This window comes from Cupressus sempervirens, chromosome 11 (genome assembly GCF_028749045.1).
Source record: "Cupressus sempervirens isolate cs-2001-9-10 chromosome 11, ASM2874904v1, whole genome shotgun sequence".
In the NCBI taxonomy this organism is placed as follows: domain Eukaryota; kingdom Viridiplantae; phylum Streptophyta; class Pinopsida; order Cupressales; family Cupressaceae; genus Cupressus; species Cupressus sempervirens.
Window position 1 is genome coordinate 134,560,177 of NC_143128.1, and position 19,360 is coordinate 134,579,536.

The 19,360-nt window shown below is 32.4% G+C and overlaps 1 protein-coding gene across 1 annotated transcript; it reads right to left on the reverse strand.

Annotated features, from left to right (window-relative positions):
• Window positions 1–13,949: 13,949 nt before the first annotated feature.
• Window positions 13,950–14,973, reverse strand: LOC149528565 (glutathione S-transferase F10-like). Its single transcript, XM_089809134.1, has 3 exons — window positions 14,827–14,973; window positions 14,679–14,727; window positions 13,950–14,389 (listed from the first exon to the last, which is right to left on the reverse strand). Exons 1-3 carry the CDS (start codon window positions 14,971–14,973, stop codon window positions 13,950–13,952), a joined length of 636 nt encoding a protein of 211 aa, XP_089665260.1.
• Window positions 14,974–19,360: the final 4,387 nt, after the last annotated feature.

The following is a 19,360-nucleotide window of genomic DNA, read 5'->3' on the forward strand; positions in this document are numbered from 1 at the left end:
TTTTTCTTTGAAAATCTTGTTGATTAGTTGTTCACTTCTCCCTCTTTGACAACAATGCCAAAGACATATTAGCATATTTAATATGTAGACATAGCTCTTTGCAGATTTAGTCAGTCTCTCCCACTATTACTTCTGTTACTTTAGGCATGAATCCCAATGTAAACATCCTCTACATTAATGTATAAAATCTCCAACATTCTGCTTACTTGATGCAGGGTATACTTTCTTTTTGGTTCAAGTAGCTTTAGCTAGGGATATTGCCCCTAACTTACCTCTAAGATACTCAAAAGCATCTTTAGGTAGTGCTTTTGTGAAGATATCAGAAATATGTTCCTTTGAGCTGACATATTCCATCTTCATTTGTTTGTCTTCCACTAGTTCTCTTAAATAATGATACTTGATTGCAATGTGTTTAGTTTTAGCATGCATAACTGGGTTCTTTGATATATTGATAGCACTTATATTATCACAATAAAGTGTCACTAGCTCAATTACCTCTTCCTTCATACCTTGCAGTAAGTGTTTAATCCACACAATATTAGTCCAATTTACAGTAGCTACCACATATTCAACTTCAATAGTAGATTGTGAGGTGCATCTTTTCTTTTTACTTGTCCATGTGATCAACCTTTTTCCTAAGAAAATTGCTCCACCACTGGTGCTTTTTCTATCATCAATGTTACCTCCCTAGTCTGCATCAGTATAAGCTCTCAATTAAAATTTCTCATTCCTTTTGTAGTACAAACCAAAGTCATCAGTTTGTTTCAGGTATCTCAATATTCTCTTTACTACCATTTAGTGGTTTTCTCTTGGATTGATAGAAAATCTAGCCACTATTCCAACAACTAATGCAATATCTGGTCTACTGTGTACAACACATTGCAATTTTCCAATCATTGACCTATACAATGTCTGATTTACTTTAGTAGATTCATCAGTCTTTGATAGTTTATGACCTATTGCCATTAGTGTGCTAACTGGTTTTGAGTACTTCCTTGATGTATTTAGATTGGGTCACACATATGCCATGCTTCAACTGATGTACTTGTAATCCAACAAAGAATTTGATTTCTTCAAACATTGACATCTCAAATTCATGCTTCATTTGGTCAGCAAAATCTTTACATAAAACATCTTTTCCTCCAAATATCATGTCATCAACAAATATTTTTGAAATCAAAATGTCTTTACCTTCTTCAGCTTTGATGTACAAGTTGCTATTGTCATCTATTCTTTCAAATCCTCTCTTCACAAGGTATTTGTGCAACCTTTCATACCATGCTTTGGGTGCTTGCTTCAATCCATAAAGTGCTTTATGTAGCTTGTAGACCATGTCCTTGTTCTTTTCATCAATGAATCCCTCTGGTTGTTCTATATGGACTTCCTCCTCCAGTATACAATATAGAAAAAGCTGACTTCATGTCCATCTAATAGAATTTGAAACCTTTATATGCAGCATATGCAAGTAATGTTCTTACTCCTTCCATTCTTGCAATAGGAGAAAATGTCTCTCCACTATCCAATCCTTCTTCTTGTACACAGCCTTTGCAAACTAATCTAGCTTTGTTTCTTGTTATTTCACCATTCTCATCAAGTTTTTTTCTAAACACCCATTTGGTACCAATTACATTCTTATTAGTTGTTCTAGGAACTAGAGACCAAGTTTTGTTCTTCTCAATCTGATCTATCTCTTCTTTCATAGCCTTATACTAGTCATCATCTTGCAATGCATCTTTGACTATTTTGGATTGAACCTTTCTTAGTAGACATGATTCATTCCTAATTATATTCCTTGTCATTGGTCCAACATCCTTATCACCAATGATTTGATCTACAGGGTGATGTCTTCTTACATACTTAGCTAATCTAGGTTCAGTCCTTCTTTCTATGTTTGATCCTTTAGCCTCGAAGTCATTTCATTCTTCTTCATCAGGTAATTGATCATTCCTTTCATGTATATTTTTTTTAGGATTAGAGTGTGCATGTTCCATATTCTGTAGCTCATCTTTGAAATGTAACTCGACATTCATTGGTTGAGACTTGACAGATAGTGAAGTTTGTTGTTGATTCCCAACTTGGTTTGTAGTATTGTCCTCAAATGTCATTCCTTCATAGGAGTATACAAAGATCTATAATCCTCTATTTTCTTTGACTCATCAATCTAAACTTATGCATGCTCATCACAATTTACATTTGCACTCTCCAAAACTTTTTTAGTGTTAGTATTCAAACACTTATATGCTTTACTTCTAGTGGAGTATCCAAGAAATATACATTCATTACTTTTTGCATCAAACTTTCCATTTCTAGTGTCTTTTAGAATATAGCATTTACAACCAAACACTTTGAAATGTTTAACCTTAGGTGAATGACCATACCATAATTCAAAAGGTGTTGCATTTGTATCTTTCTTGACTTGAACTCTATTTAGTGTGTAGACTGAAGTACTTATAGTTTCCCTCTAGTATTTAAGTGCAACATTTTTCTCCATCATTAAGGTTATGGCATAGTCAATCACTGACTTATTTCTCCTTTTAGAAATACCATTCTGTGGTGGAGTTCTTGGTGCTGAAATTTGCCTTTTGATACCTCTATCATTGCAAAATACTTCAAATTCTCTTGATGTGAACTCACCTTGTCTGTCTGACCTTAGACATTTCAAGTTCTTTGCTATTTCATTCTCATCTCTAGGTAAATACCACTTGAACATTTGAAATGCATCAGATTTTTGTTTTAAGCACATAATAGTCATCATTCTGGAATAATCGTCTACAAATAGCATTATATATCTATCTCCTAGGTAGCTTTGTACTTCTATTGGACCACATAAATACGTATAAACTAACTCTAGAACTTCATTTGAGGTGTCTATTTTGTTTTTGAAACTAGATTTAGTCATCTTTTCTAGTTGACATTGTTCACACATTGTGTTTTCAGGTTTCTTTAACTTGGGCAGTCCATTGACTTTGTTCTTTCTACTAATGTTGATCAGATTATCAAAATTAACATGACACGACCTTTTATGCCACAACCACACATCATCAAGTCCAACAACAAGACACGTTGCTTCTTCCATGTCTAGGTAAAACAAATTAATCCTAGTTTGTTCACCTTTTCCTATCAGATTTCCATCAATATCATAGATCTTGGCTTTTTTGTTTCCTAATTCCACTTTGCAACCTACATTGCCTAACTGAGATACACTCAACAAGTTGTAGTTCAATCCTTCAACATAGTATGCTTTTTCATATGAAATTTTCTCTATAAGTTTGATAGAGCCTTTTCCTTTTATTTGACGTGGGGCATCATTACCAAATCTAACACTATTTCCATCATATTTAGTAAAGGTAATGGACTTACTTTTCTCTCCTTTCATGTGATGTGAGCATCCACTATCTATGATCCACTTGTTATTCTTGTTCACACAGGTAACCAATGTTGTAGCTTCATCTTCATCTTTGTCTGATTCATCCTTCATGGCTACATAGACTACTTCATCATCATTTTCATCAAAATCTTCTTCAACAATGTAGCATCTCTTGCCTTTCTCCTTATAATCTTTGCTATCATCTTCTCTTTTGTTCCTAAACTTGTTTCCTTCTTTGAAGTTTTTCTTCTAAGGGCATCTTGCAGCTATATGACCTACTGCATTGCAATTGAAACATATGATAGGAAGCTTACCTTTTAATTTACCTTTACCTTTATGAAATCTCATGGCCAATCGTGCTTCTAACTGTTCCACATCTTCCTCATATGTGCTGCTATCACTAGATGCATGTTTTCCTTTTCTTCTTCTTTTTCTTTATGTGTCCTCCTCAATATCTTTTATTATCATTTTGGCCTTGAAAGCAGATTCAATGTTCTCAGGGCTATAATTTTCAAAATTGGATAGCTCAAATGCAGTCAGTCTTCCAACTATTCCTTCAAAAATTAGTGTGTTCCCTTGTACACGTGCCTCAGCTCTTGAATGGTTGAAACTCTTATGGCATAGATAGGAAGCAGAGTTCTCAAGTATTTTTTGATGGATGTTTCTTCTTCCAACTGACCACCTACACTCCTTATTTCACTCACCACTTCTTTTATTCTTGCAACATATTGAGCAACATTCTCACCTTCCTCCATCTTCATGTCATCAAACTTTCCTCTTAGACTTTCTCTTTTTGGACTCTGGACATTCTGATCTCCACCATATATTTCTAACAGGGTTTTTCATAGCTTGAATGTAGTGTCACAATCTTTGGCATCATCATATTCAGCATAGCTAAGTGTAGAGGCAATCTCCAACATTGCTTGATTATGTTCCTTCTTTTTGTTGAAGTCATCTATAGTAAGGGGTCCTGTTAGAGTTACATGCTCTATTCCAATAGAATTTTGTGCATAGTCACCTATTGATCCAAGGTGCAATTTCATCAAACTCTACCATGTAGCAAAGTTGTCTTTATTAAGCTTGGTAACTTCTCTCTTGGACATCTTGATCTTCCTGCTTCTAGTACCTTGAAACTAAATAAGCAGACTACTCTAATACCAATTGTTAGAATTGCTTTAGAATAATTGAGATGGGGGGGTGAATCAGTTATTCAAGGTCCAGATGTCCTATTCAAAGTTTTCTCTTAATACAATGAACTAATCCAAGCATTCACTCTTCCAAACTTTAACTTCTCTAATTAGCAAGTTACTATAAATTAACATGCAAGTATGACAGACAAGAAGTCAACACATAACACAATGATTTACGTGGAAACCCAATTTAAGAAAAACCACTAGTAACATGCTACTCAATTCTCACCCTTCTCAAGTGATGCCTTATTAAAGGCTTATAACACACATTGTTAAATGTGACCTCGTTAGAGGATTTAACCACCCTGTTAGAAGTGGGCCTAGTAAAAGGACTTTAGAACATTCACTTGGAATGCCACTCTATTAAAGAATTTACAAATGGTTGTTAGGCCAACCTAAGGCCATAGGATTTTCAGATCTAATACAATTACTAGAGAGTATTAGAAAATCTTGACCTAACTATAACATACAACTTATCTTGTAGATTTCAGATCACTTCTTAGCTCATATCCTTTCCTGGCCTTCTATCTTTGCAACTCTTAACTTCTTGCCTTTTCTTTCAAGCTTTTTCTTTTTGAGTCTCCATACTCAATGTACTAGTGGAATCATCTCTTCATCACCACTTGTAGAAGCAAAGTGTCTATGCTCTTCCTTCTCCTAGATGACTCCTTCTTAACACCGTTTCAATTACTTTGTAGATTTTGGTGCTTTTTTAGCAATAGGATCAGCATCTCTTTCTTTTTTTTTGTCTATGACTTCTTAAATAGAGATCTTGGAGTTCCTTTTTCCTACTCTCAATTCTTCCATTTTTCAATTTCAATTTGCGTGGATTAGGTAGGATACATTGTATCTATTCCATATTATGTTTTCTCTAGAAACTTCTTGAATAATCCTTTAGAATTCACCCAAAAATGGTTTAAATAAGATTATGTGCCAACAACTCATCATCCTTATCTTCCAACTTGTTCACAAAATTCAGTGCAACCACTATCTCAGCTCATATTTGGCGAATCTTCATCATTTGAAATAATGTAGTAGCTTGGAAATATTGAAATACTGGTGCTTAGCACATACTGTGTTACTCAACATTAACTATGTTTCCCTAATGCTTGAGACCTGAATATTACTCAGCACATACTAAAAATTTTCCTAATCTTTTACTTGGCACTTGAAGATCACTTGGCATCAACTAAGAATTTTCTCAGCTTCAACTAACTTGCTCGACACCCACTAATGATCTTGGTTAAAGCTTTGCAGCAAACCTTGTTACAACTTCTTCCTCCAATTTATCTAAGTGTGACCAACCTTTATATCGTTGAGTTTTTCATCAATACATTACTTGACCATTGTCTTAATTGATTCTTGCACTTCATTACAATATCATAACTCAACCCTTCCTTTAGGTGCTCTTGTTGCATCTTATTGATCAAATCCTCTTCATCAATCAACTAAGTGATAGTGCATGATTCTTTTAAGAAAATATCATCCCTATAAATAGCAGGTTTGACATCAATGGAAAAACAATAATTGAAAACAATCTTTTACAACAATCTCCCTCTTTGATCTTCAACAACAATGAGCTTTTCAATCAGATTTCCAACACCTTCCTCTCTTATGAATTTGAGGAATATGGATTTCAAGTGAAATCCTAGCATTTTATTCTTCATAGGTTCCAAAATAAGGTGCTTTAGGGTCCACAAGCTCATTAACAATATCCTCAATGATGTCCTTAGTATCATCAATATTCACCTCATAGATAAGAGGTCTTACCCATGAAACTCTAGGTTTGACTGCCTCAATATGTACCTTATCACAGTCTACAGGAAAAATATGTCTTGTTCATAGTCCTCTACTATTTTCTTTCGAATTCTAAATCTTCTTTGCATCCTTTCCTTAAAAATTTCCAAATATGCATCCATGATGCCTTCAAATTTGTCTCCCATTTCAGCTATGTACTAACTGAATTGATACACAATGAGTTTTTCCTTCTTCCATACTATATTACCCTTGGAAGGGAAAAAATTTAGAACATAAAAGAATAAGAAGACTAAAAGTGAACCAAACATACATGGATTTTTCTTTGATGCCTAGATTTTTTCAATGTTCTTGCTCAAATGGTTCAGTAGCAATTTGATGAGGTCAAAATAAAGATTGTTCTTGACTACCTTGTAAGCTAAGTCCACAGCTTCACATGAGACACTATTTAGTTGACTAGAACTATATATTTTATGTGCAATCACATGAATACCAAACTTGATCTCCATGTCCATGACCCATTTAGCCTCATTCCTCTACCATCCCACTCGATAAGAGTATTTTTTGCCAGCTCAACCTAACCTAGGGTTTTAGTTGTCTTAGGACTATCAAGGATGGGAAATTTGGTAACCCTTTGAATCATTTTCTTCATGATCTTGATGGGTTGTTCGAGCCATAATTGCATATTGTGAACATGACTCAAGATGTACCTAATCCATTTGATTTGATAATTCTTTGTCATATGTAGAATATAGGTTAAACCCTTCAATTCTAGGTGTCTATGTTGGGGTTTTATGTTTTTTTCCACACACAGTGCCTCATATGCTTGATTAAGCTCTAGTGTGCTTAATTCTTGAATTGAATAGTGATATAAAGATATAACATCATGAATTAATAGTACCTTCAGTGGAATTTAAGAATGTGCACTGAATAGGTCCCACTCCTCTACAATTGCAAGACAAAGCTTGAACTTTGTAGATTCACACACATTGTTCCTTACCAACATCTCAGATCCCTTCTTAATCTTGTTACTAGATAAGGATGCCAAAATTCTTAGAGATGGAAGAATAATATTTGACAAATTTTCTTTGAATTTCTCGAGGGCTCAAGTTTGGAATTCTCTTTTCACTCTAAAATTCACAATGAAAGATGAAAAATGTTTGATTCTTTCTTTTAATAAATTTTTTTCTTTAAGTTTCCATAAATACCTTGTACAATGAACAACTTGATGATAACGTATTTAACTCGATAGACATGAGATGCTTGGCTAATACCTATAGTATTTAACTTGGTAAGCACAAGCTTGGTTAGGCCTCTAAACTTTGTATACACTGTCTGAACTCGGTTAGAACTCCAAACTCAGTTAGGTCATGCAACCTAACTTTTGATCTATTATGTCCAAGTTACTTAACTCAAACTTATATTCAACTCAGTGATCCCAATGCATTCGAAATCTTGATATGTATCATCTTTCTTGCTTGAATGGAACTAATATAAGATGCTTCTTTTTGAATAATAGTTCTAGTAATCTCCATGGATAATTAGTTTGAAGTGGTTGAATCACCCAACTCATTGATTTGGGTGTCAATGCTTTCATGACTTTGACTTGTGTTTTCTATAGATTTCTTTAGCCATTACTACCTCATTTGACTTTTGATATTGTCAAACCTTCACTTTCTTTTCATCCTCAATAGTAGCATGGTTCATACAGTTTTTGGCTAGATGACTAACTTCTTTACATGCATAACATCTCTTTGTAGGGTCTCTCTTTGTCGTGTGAGTTCTTATAAAAAAATTTCAATGTGTCCATGGTCACCACAGAAGTGAAATTTTTACCATGTGTTATAATCCCAACCAAAAATGGCTTTTATAATTTCTTTTGTTGGATTCCATTTCTTGGTTTTGGATTCTAAAGATTTGTGCCTTTGATTACTACATTTGAAATATTTTCCTTCAAACTTGGTTTTCTCTATGCATTCCCTTGCTCTATGTCCTTGCTTGTGACAACTATAACATTTTCCATTCAATTTTGATTTGTCATTTCTCTAGCACTGATTTGATGTATCCTTGTCTTTCCACAATGATTACATGCAGGCCTTTTGTTCTTCTGACCTCCTTACTATGATGATTCATCTTCATCTCTATAGCCTAATTCAACTTATCCTTTGTGTTTGAATTGATTTTTCTTGTCCAATAGCTTCATGCATTCTTGAGATTTCATCATCCTTTTGAATTCGTTTTCCTTTCTATGCTAAGATCATCCTACAACCTTGCATTATCTATCATCAAGTTGATAAGATCTTGATTTGGACAATTGAATTGATTCATAAAATCTTCTTGCTAAAGGGATAGGTGATGAATTTTATTATCCTTTTCTTCTATCTTTTTAGTTAGCAATATTTTCTCTTCTTTTTTCATGTCATTTTGTTCCATGCTTTCACACATTTTGACTGACTGAATTTCTTGTTCTCTTTTTAGTTTTCTAACTTCTTTATGTAGAGTGAGATTTTTTGCAAGTAGTCTTTAATTATTACATCAGCTTCATCTGAACTTTTGTGTTGGAAAATGTCTTGAATCCTTTCTTCTATGTGGTGCTACTAGTTCTTTTCTTCTTTGCAAGGATTTAGAGATTTGCTCCTTCATTTTCTTGAATTGTTCTATGGCCGTTTGTAGATCCAACTTTTAAATTTCAATATATTTCTCTAGTATTTACACTTCCATTTCTTTTGATCTTTTCTCAAGCTACTAAACTTTTTTTTTGAGAACTGAGCTCTGATACCAATTTTTGGAAGTGTAGAGTATGCTAGTTGACTAGGGAGGTGAATTAAGAACCAATAAACTTGTTGCTTCAATTCATTAACTAATCCTTTATGAACTAATTAGATCTAATTTCATGCATGAAAGACTAAAAGCAATAAAATGTTCATAATACTTGACACAATATTTGGTAACCCAGAAACCTTCCAAATAGAAAGTAGAATTGGGGTGGGGATCATAGCCACAAGATTTAGTACTGCCATAAAAAGTTAGTCTTTTAAAGATTAAAATTGATCACTCCTAATGATCTTCCCTATTAGGAGAAATAAGGACTATTGGGTCCACCTTTTAAAAAGATTTAGACAATACAATGAAGTATGTACTCAGTTAGGAGATTCTACATAAGACTGTTAAGTCTAGCTTGTTAGAGGATTTGATTGATGTACCTATTAGGATGAACTAATAGTTGATCTCTATTATGTAACTTGGTTTTTTGAATGAGATTCCTTTAATTTAAAATGAACACCTTAATGTGATGAATGAGACTCCACTTTTCATCTTATACTGCTTGTAGCCTTTTACTTAACCTTTGTGTGTTTTCCTATGTCTTCATTATTTTTCACATACTTGGATTTGACAAGATATCTCACATTTATACCAATCCAAATAATTACCTTTTGAAGTCAGCTACAATACCATATTAAATAATCTTCACCTAGTTAACTCAATGCTAATAATCAGGTGCTAAAGACTACTTAGGTGATATATTGATACTCAACAACACAGTGAACTCCAAAAACTTTGGCACTTGGTTAACACTAGTGCTCGGTCTACATTGATTACTTAGGAGTATGCATGGAACTCAATTAACACTAGTGACTTAGAGAACATTGAGGATCTTGGTTGACACTAAAACAACTTGGTTACTATTGCAGCTCGGTCAACACTACTTTCTACTTTGCTCGGTTAACACTACTTTCTACTTGATTAATATTCCATGACTAGTTCAGTTTACACTCCTTTTTTCTCTACTCTGTTAATACTCCATGACTAGCTTGGTTTACACTATCTGCAAGGCTTACTATATAGTTCTTGGTAACAATGTAACCAAGCAAATGACTAAGTGTTTTGGCACTAATTAATAACTAGTCTAGCCATAAGCTAAGCATCATATTCATTGGTGGATTTTGATCTTGTGATCAAAATCTATGAACATGGTTCTTCTATGATGCATTCATTGATTTTCTTGGATCAATCTTTGATTTCAAGATTTCAAATGTTGTATGTCATTTATTTCTTATGATTTGGGATTGCACCTATTTTATGTAATATGTTTCCTATTCTTCAAGAATGCTTGTGATCTCAAGGTTGTCTAATGTTTACAATGCCTATATATTGTATATGATGTATCTCTTGATGTAGTAGTTTATAATTTGAGGAATAATACACTTTTCTAATTGGATCTAAGGTCTTTGACTAAAGACTATAAGAAACTAGACATGTTATAGTGTATCTTGTAAGAAGGCTGAAATTTGAATCTATGTGAATCTATTTATCTATTAAAGAATGCTAATTTGTGTTGGTTCTCTTTGAATCCTTATTTTTTCTATTGTGTTTACATTTTCTACATGATTTTTTTGATCTCATTTAGATCTTTAGATTATCAAGGACTACATTATTTTACCCCTTCTACTACTCTCCTCTTACCTCAAGATATGATCTATGACAATGTCATTATGCAAGAGGTCATCACAAAGATAAACCCTATCCAAAATGATGCCCTTGTTGGTATAATTGGTTAAATTAAATAATATATTGTAGGTGTGGAAGGTGATCTCTAGAGCCACACGGATAGAGCCACTGGTCTTGATATAAGAGTAGGACATCTATTGGTTCACACTTAAAGTGATGCAAAAATTTGTGACAACCTTATGTTTTCTAATGAAGAAAATGAAGGGTAGTAAGATGATGGAGGAATATCACTATAAGGATCTTTTTAAGTTCATTATGGTGGAGTGGTACATGATGCTACTATTAAAGAAGTAATCGAAGAAGAAACCATAATAAGAATTATTGTTTCTTATGCTTCTTGCCTACTAGTTGACATATGGGGCCTTAGTTTCTTTAGTTTTGTTTATAGTATCTTTATGATAAACTTACTAGTGACTTTTCCTATGGAGCATATTTTTAATATGGTTATATTTTGGAACTCATATGTTTTAGACACTTTCTATTACTAGATGTTGTGTGGTAATATCAATTTATGCTAGGTGGATTGTTAGAAGACATTATTTTGTTTTTGATAGAACTAAGCTTAGGTTACTGTAAATGAAACTTTTTTGTTATTGTTAATGTGTTTCTAATGGAATTTTATTGTCAATACTTTGGAAGAGTTGTGTTCTAGTTTTAATATGGGACAATACCTTGATTTTTTTGTTATTTTTATTTAAAAAAATATTATTCAACATAGAACTATTTGCTTTCAGAAAAAACTATTTTATTACTCTTTCTATTTATTTTAATTTAAGTCTTCTTCCAACATAAGGTTTCAAACACTTAGAAGCTCTATTAATTATAGGTCCACACACTAGAAGGTTATAAAGAGATGTTCAATATTGTTAAATTGAGCTAGATTTTAAGATCAACTACTTTGCTTGACTTATACTCAAATACTGATTGGGAAGTCTCTATATATGTAACTTTTTGATGCAGGAGCATGTTGCATGGAAAAAAAATAAAAATAAAAAATAAAAAAATTCTGAAGGAGAGAGAAAGTGACGAAAATTAGAGGATAAATAATAAAAAATAAAAAGGAGAAAAGAAAGGAAAAGAGGATTTTTATTTTCGAGCTGCATAGGTGGCATAAATAGAAAAATAAAAAAAAATAGTTGTCATTACATTAATCGAGGTGTGTAGGTGGCATCTTAGAAGCTTGTGGAAAGTTTCTTAAATCTTGCATTTAATATTTGTTGTGATCCATAAAGGAAATGCAATTTTCTAACTGGGCCACATGGTGGTGCTTAGTTGTAATTCTAGAAGGTTATGGAAGTTTTAAAAGGTTGTGGATATTGTGTAGGAGGAATTCTAGAAGGTTGAGGATAAGCCATGCATGGGGTGGTAAGTGCCTATTTAAGCAAGGCATATGAGCATTTCTAATCAAGTTTGAGAAGTAGAAGCTAGAAGGCGTGAAGACTTCAAGGTGTGAAAGCTCTAAAGGTTTAGCTCTTCAAGTAGAAATTCTTGGTGAAGCTCTTGGTGTGAAGACTCTTATTTGGGATTTCTCTTATGTTGAAGAAATTGTAAACTTCTTTTTGAAGAAGACATATCTATGATATCATCTTGTGGGTGTTGTAAGGATTTTTCAAGTATAATAAAATTGCTTGTGAAGCATTTTTTTCTCTTGGAATCTATATTGTTGCATTCTTGGTTGTGAGTTTGTAAAGGGCAGTGTTGGACCTTCATCAGTTTTTAAGATGACTCATAGTTAATACTTTTTATAAGCATAAAGTGGATGAAAGATTATAAGTTTGTGCAATCTTTTGTAATAGAGGACCCTCCAAATTATTGACACCATTTCATTATGATAGTCAAATTAATGTCATTAGGCATTCTACAATGGCAGAATGGGTGTAGTGGGATGGTGTGAGTGTGTTAATGTTAACTTTTATCTTTTTAGGTTAAATTTGACAATCATCTACAGACCAAAATTTAAATTTAGTTATAAACATAATATACTTTTAAAATAATATAATAAACACCACATAAAATATTTGATTAAATTATAATGTTTGGAGATATCTTAAAATCATCAATTTTCTTTACAAATTATAATAAAAAGCTTAAGTTAATGAAAAAAATAGATATAAAAGAAATATAAATAATTTTGAGTGTTGTAAATTAAATTTTAATAATTTTGTAGTGAATATCTATGAACATTCTTTAGATAGATTTATTTAAAATATCTATACTTGTTCTATTATTTATTATTTATGATGAAATATAACTCCTTCACATTTACCAAATTATCTACAAAATTCAGAGTGCATATATTTGCTCCCATACACTAACCTTAGATACTTTTAACTAAAGAACATATACTCTTGACTACTAGTTACTTGACTAGAGTATTTCTTTTCTTTCATATAGTGTGATGATGAGTGTTATTATAACCATGCTGTAGGAAATTAACAGTTCCAAGAAAATAACTATGACCAAGCATGAATAGGACCATGAGAAACGAGAGGCAAGAGGAAGAGTTGTTTAGGGGAACATATTATATAAAATACAAATAAGAATAATGTTTATGTATTTTGTAAAATTTATAATATTATTAAATGTTCTATCTTTTTCGAACATTGTCTTTAATTGTTTAAGTGGTTTACTGTTGTTTTGATTGGAATTCATTGAATAGTATAATTTTAATTATAATAAAATAAATAATAATTTATGTGATAAAAAATTGCAATAGTTATCTATTGATATTTTTTAAAGCTGATTATAAAAAATTACAATAAATATTTAATGTTATTTAGATTAATTAGTTTTTATAAATTAATAAATATTTATATTAAAATGACTGAAATTAATATACTGTAAGTCTTTTTGTTTTTCCTTTTAAGATATGATATATGTTTTTAATCTTATTTTCCCATACAAGAACGTGAGTCCGTTGGAAATCCCAAATAAGAAATATATCATAAATTTGTGTGAAAAGATAGTACTCCTTCCAAACAGAAACATATGTCATTAACATAATCTTTGAAACATAAGAAACTGACATTCCATCATCGACAACGATATTATCATTTTAGAAAGCCAATAAAATAGTAAAATAATGAAACCTTGGTCAACATGACTCATGCTCTTACAGAACCATGGTTTCAAATAGCCAAAACCTTCTTCCATGCAGGTCTGGAGGAAATATCCTCCCACCATGCATTCACATATTCCCTATCCCTAACTACATATCCCTTATCAGTAGCATTAACTATATAGTCAGTGAATGGAAGGTGAGACAAATCAGCAAGGCTGAAAAAGTCCCCTGCCAAGTACTTGCTCCTTGACAGCCTCTCCTCATACACATCCAACACTTCCCCCAACTTTTGGGCACTGTTCTCAATCAAGGCCTTGTCCTGAGGCACATTGATCCTTGGGGCCAAGATCAACTGATAAACTAATGCATAAGCATGTGGATTAAAGTTCTGCCCTTCAACTTCAAGCCATTGTTCAACCAATGCTCTCTCTTCTAGGGTTTTTCCTAGTAAAGAAGTTCCTTGTCCTGCATATTTCTCAGCATAGTACCTTATGATAGCCCTTGATTCTGCACATACCCAATTCAAACAAACTCAAATCTACACTACCCAAATCAGATCTACACTACCTAAATCAGATTTGTATGTATAGATTGACTACCTCAATGGGTGATGCACTAGCCAGTAGATTTTGCACGTATACAAATAAATGCAATCATACGAAAGTAATTATGTAAGCTACAAACATATCACATGGAAGAGGATAACAACCTATTTAAATTGAATAATATGAAATTGAAAAAAGAGTCTAGACAACCCATGTAACGCTTTAAACATGTATACAATTAACATGATTACCAAACAGAGTGAGGTTTCCATCCTGAACTGCTGGTACTTTTCCAAATGGCTGCATCATGCATCAATACAAGTAACTTAAAACATAACATGATAAATACGCTATTAAATAGAAACAGAAAAAGAATTATATTAGATGAAGTTGGCCTACTTGTAAGGCCAAGAACTCTGGTTTGTTTTGCTCCCCTTTCAATATATCAACATGCACAATTTCAAACTCAATATCTTTCTCTACCAGGCATGCTAGTACCCTTCTGCTGCATGAAGCATATGCTGGTCCAAACAGCTTGACAACCATGTTAGTTTTCTTTGTCTAACACAAAGAAAACTATCCTTTTTTTCTCCTATTAGTTGCTATGCATTTGAGTGAGTTGTGATGGAAAGGTATTTGTAGAGTGGAAAGCAAACAACTACCTCAAAAATTAATTGATCTCTTTAATTTAGTTTTATTGGTGTGGATATGAATAAAAGAAAACGGACCAGCTTATGTATTTCCATTATAATATTGATCATCATCTTTTACAATGTTCTACTTTTTACTTTTCAATTAGAAAACTTAGCCCACTAATTCCCCTTTTTCTTTTCAAATTAAAAAATGAGCCCACTAGCTAGGCTCTTGGTTGTATGGTTATGAACGAAAGAAATCAGATAAGATTATATATTTATATAACTCAAATCTTGTATAGTGAGGGCCACGTCTTCAAAGGATAATTTCTATAGATTTCTATAAAGTGGGTACAAAATATTGACTGAAATGATGAAAAATTGAAATGATTATAATTTTCAAAGGGATATTCCTATTGAATTCCATAAAGTTAGTATAAAAGATTGAATGAAATGATGTAAAATTAAAGTGATTCTAATGTTTAAGGACTTGGATATAATGGCTGTAAGTTCTTGTCAAGCAAAATGTTCATTTGATTGGATTAAGATCTTTTTAGTTGCATTATTCTTGAAATCTACTGGCCTATTCATTTTTTCATCTGGCTAGCAAAATAGCACTACAGATTTTTGTCTTGTGCGGCAGCTTGCATTTTAGTGATTTTGACATATTTGCAATTTTTTAAAATTTGTACAAAGCAAATTGCTTGCACATAAAATCAATAAGGGTGGGCACTTTAATTATAAACAGATATAAATATAAAAGTCCGTGACACTCTGGTAAAATTCTTTTAAGAATCGTATAACATGAAATCAAGTGATACCCTTTCTTAAATCGGGTAACTGTTGTGTGTATAAACCACACCACTCTTTGAATTAGAGTTTAGTATGTTCTGCCTGTCAAATGAAAATGCTTGTTTTGACATGGTCTTTCCAAAGAAGATTTTCAGGAGTCCAGAAAGCTGAGTATTCTATAAATTTCTATATCTATATGGGAAGATAGGATGTTGTCATTTTCTATATTGGAAGTTTGTTTGTTTAAAAAAAATAATTAATTAATGAGAAATTGTCAAAGAAAAATAAAATAATAAAATAATAAAGAGAAGAATATTACGAATGTTCTTTCTTAATATTCACTTTTGTCTTTTTAACATTTTTTTTAAAGTTTATGAATTTGATTTCATTCATATTCTTAAAAAATATATTAGTTGTGATATTGCTATTATAATTTAATCTGTATTTTTTTGAGTGCAACTTATTGACTTATATTTCATGACTTATAACTTTCTAATGAATGGTTCATAAGGTACAATCATTGGTGAAGGTTTTGGGAATGGGGTTGCAAGTAGAGTGTGTTTAACCATGAAGGAGACTTTCTAGTTAAGCACTGTCAAGTTGGACTAATACTGGAATAAGTGTCCTCCTTGAAAGTCCTGGTGCTTCGCCTCTATGAGCACCACCTAGATCTGATGAGCACTAAGTGTTTCATTTGTCATCATAAGAGATGGATTCATGTGAGTCACTACTCATGAAACATGAGGCAATGAGTTTGAATAAAAAAGATACATAGTTAAATCCTAATAGCAATATAACAATTTGACTTCTTGTTAATCAATATCACTTACGTATCAATTGATAAGCTTAAGGGCATTTCTAAACACTGGTTCATTAAACACAACACTTGGTAAAAGTTTTACAAATGGGATTGCAAAGAGAGTGGGTTTAACCATGGAGGAAACTCTATAATTAAGTGTACTTGAGCTGAAGTAGTATTGGGATAGGTAACCTCATGAGACTTCACCTTTGTGAGCATCACCTACATCTAATGAGTGCTAAGTGTCACATTTGATGTCATGAGAGATGGATTAATATGAATCATGACTCATGAAACACAAGTCAATGAGGTTGACTTGAAAAACTACACAATTAACTCCTAATAGCAATGACACAATTTGACTTGCTATAGAAAACAATCTCCTATGTATCAATTTATGAGCTTAAGGGTATTTCTAATGAATGGTTCATAAGGCACAACACTTGGTAAAGGTTCTGAAAATGAGGCTGAAAGAAGAGTGGGTTTAACTAGGAGGAAACTCCATAGTTAGACATGCTTGAGCTAGAGTATTACAAGGGCTTCAACTTGATATAATGAGTGCTAAGTGTTCCATTTGTTGTTATGAGAGATGGATATGTGTGAATCACTACTCATAAAATATGAGTCAATGAGTTTGACTCAAAAATTACATAGTTAACTCATACGAATATCACAATTTGACATGTAAAAATATTTCCTAAGTATCAATTCAGAAGATTAAGGGACCTTCTAATGAATAGTTCATAAGGAAAAAAACTTGGTGAAGGTTTTAGAGATGGTGTTGGAGGAAAAGGGAGTTTAACCATAGAGTAAACTCCATCATTTAGCACACTCAAGGTGGAGTAGTATTGGGATGGGTGACCTCCATAGAAATCTTAATGCTTCACCTATCTGAGCATCACCTAGATCTAATGAGTTCTAAGTATCCCGTTTACTATTAGGAGAGATGGATTCATGTGAATCACTACTCATGAAATATGGGTCAATGATTTTGACTCAAAAAAATACATAGTTGAATCCTAATAGAAATGTAACAATTTGACTTCATGTGGAAAAATATTTCCTAAATATTGATTAATGAGATTGAGCGTCTTTCTAATGAATGGTTCATAAGGCACAACACTTGGTGAAGGGTTTGCAAATGGGGTTACAAATGGAGTGGGTTTAACCATGGGGTGTTTAGCCTCCCAAGAAGTCTTGGTGCTTCACCTTTGTGAGTATCACCTAGATCGAATGAGTGCTAAGTGTTCTAGAATTGTTGTCATGAGAGATGGATTCATATCAATCAGTACTCATCAATCAATGAGTTTGACTAAACACATACACAGTTAGATCTTTATAGAAATATCATAATTTGACTTGTTGTCGAAAATATGTCCTACATATCAATATATTAGTTATTTTTATTTACTAAAAGTTGATGGATTTAATTGGATGTTAACTGAGAGAGATGGTATTTATTTTAAACATCACCAAGATTTTTGAGGTTTGGAGATCAAAGAAATCTTGACACAAAGTCGAGTGCACCAATATTATGTGCAAAATGGGGGTTTAAGTGGCCACCTTTTTCCTTAAATTGGATAAATCTAAACTTCAAAGATAAATTTGAGGCTCTTGAACTCAAATATAGAACATGTATAAAGAAAAATAATTGTTGTATTGTGAATCTAATTTCTAAACTATTTAAGTTTTTTTCTAAATTATTAAGATTAAGAGGGTCAACCTGTCTCACATGAAAAATCATTCCTTTTTTTTTTTTTTAGAAAAATGTAATATCACTGTTGCTATTCAGTCAATAAGAGATAGTGTTAAATCTAGTATATTGAAAAATAATTTAATAGGATGGTAGGTAAGAGTAAGATTTAAAACTTGTGCACTTTATCATAATTTTTCATTGAGTACTTCTTTTTCATAATTTTTTTAAGTGACAAAATCCCAAAACTCTAATTATCCATGTACATGTGCTAGACATAACTTGCATCAAAATAATAATAAAATACAATCATTTCTTTCTTTTGAAGTTTATATATTCAAGTGTAAAATAATAATATATAATTTGGTTTCCAATTTGTTATTGTTGACATATCAGTCAAGTTTGTTATTGGTGACACACATTTATTCAGATTGTATATGGTTACCAAGCTCATTGTACCACTTTTAGTTGCTGCCAAGCATTTCAATTGCCACCAAGTTCTCTAAACAGATCCCAATGGTTACCAAGAAAATTTAGTTAATGTGAAGACCAGTAGTGTAAATCATGCATTTTAGTTGATGCCGACTTTATTAGTGGTTACCAAGAAGTGCAATGTGCATTAGGTTCCTAGTGTATGTGATGAGAGTCCAATGTTAATTGAGATTACCAGTGATAACCAAGTGACTCAGTCTATAACAAGCTCAAGATGAGAATGTTTACCGAGCCATATAATGTAAATCAAGAGACTTAGTTTATATGATGAGTTTTACAATGTTTATTGAGTCACCAGTGTAGACCGAGTTCAAGACTACTTAGAAGTGATCAATATGGACCGAGTTTCCACATGTACTAAGTGCATGATGATGTTAAGGAATGATTATGTATACCATGTATCAGAACCTCACCAAGTCTCTTCAAAACATAAGTGTCTTCATATGAGTTGATTCTATAATATTTATGGTAACTTGTATTGTGGGTGACTTTGTAATTTGTATAATTGGATCGATATATATGTAA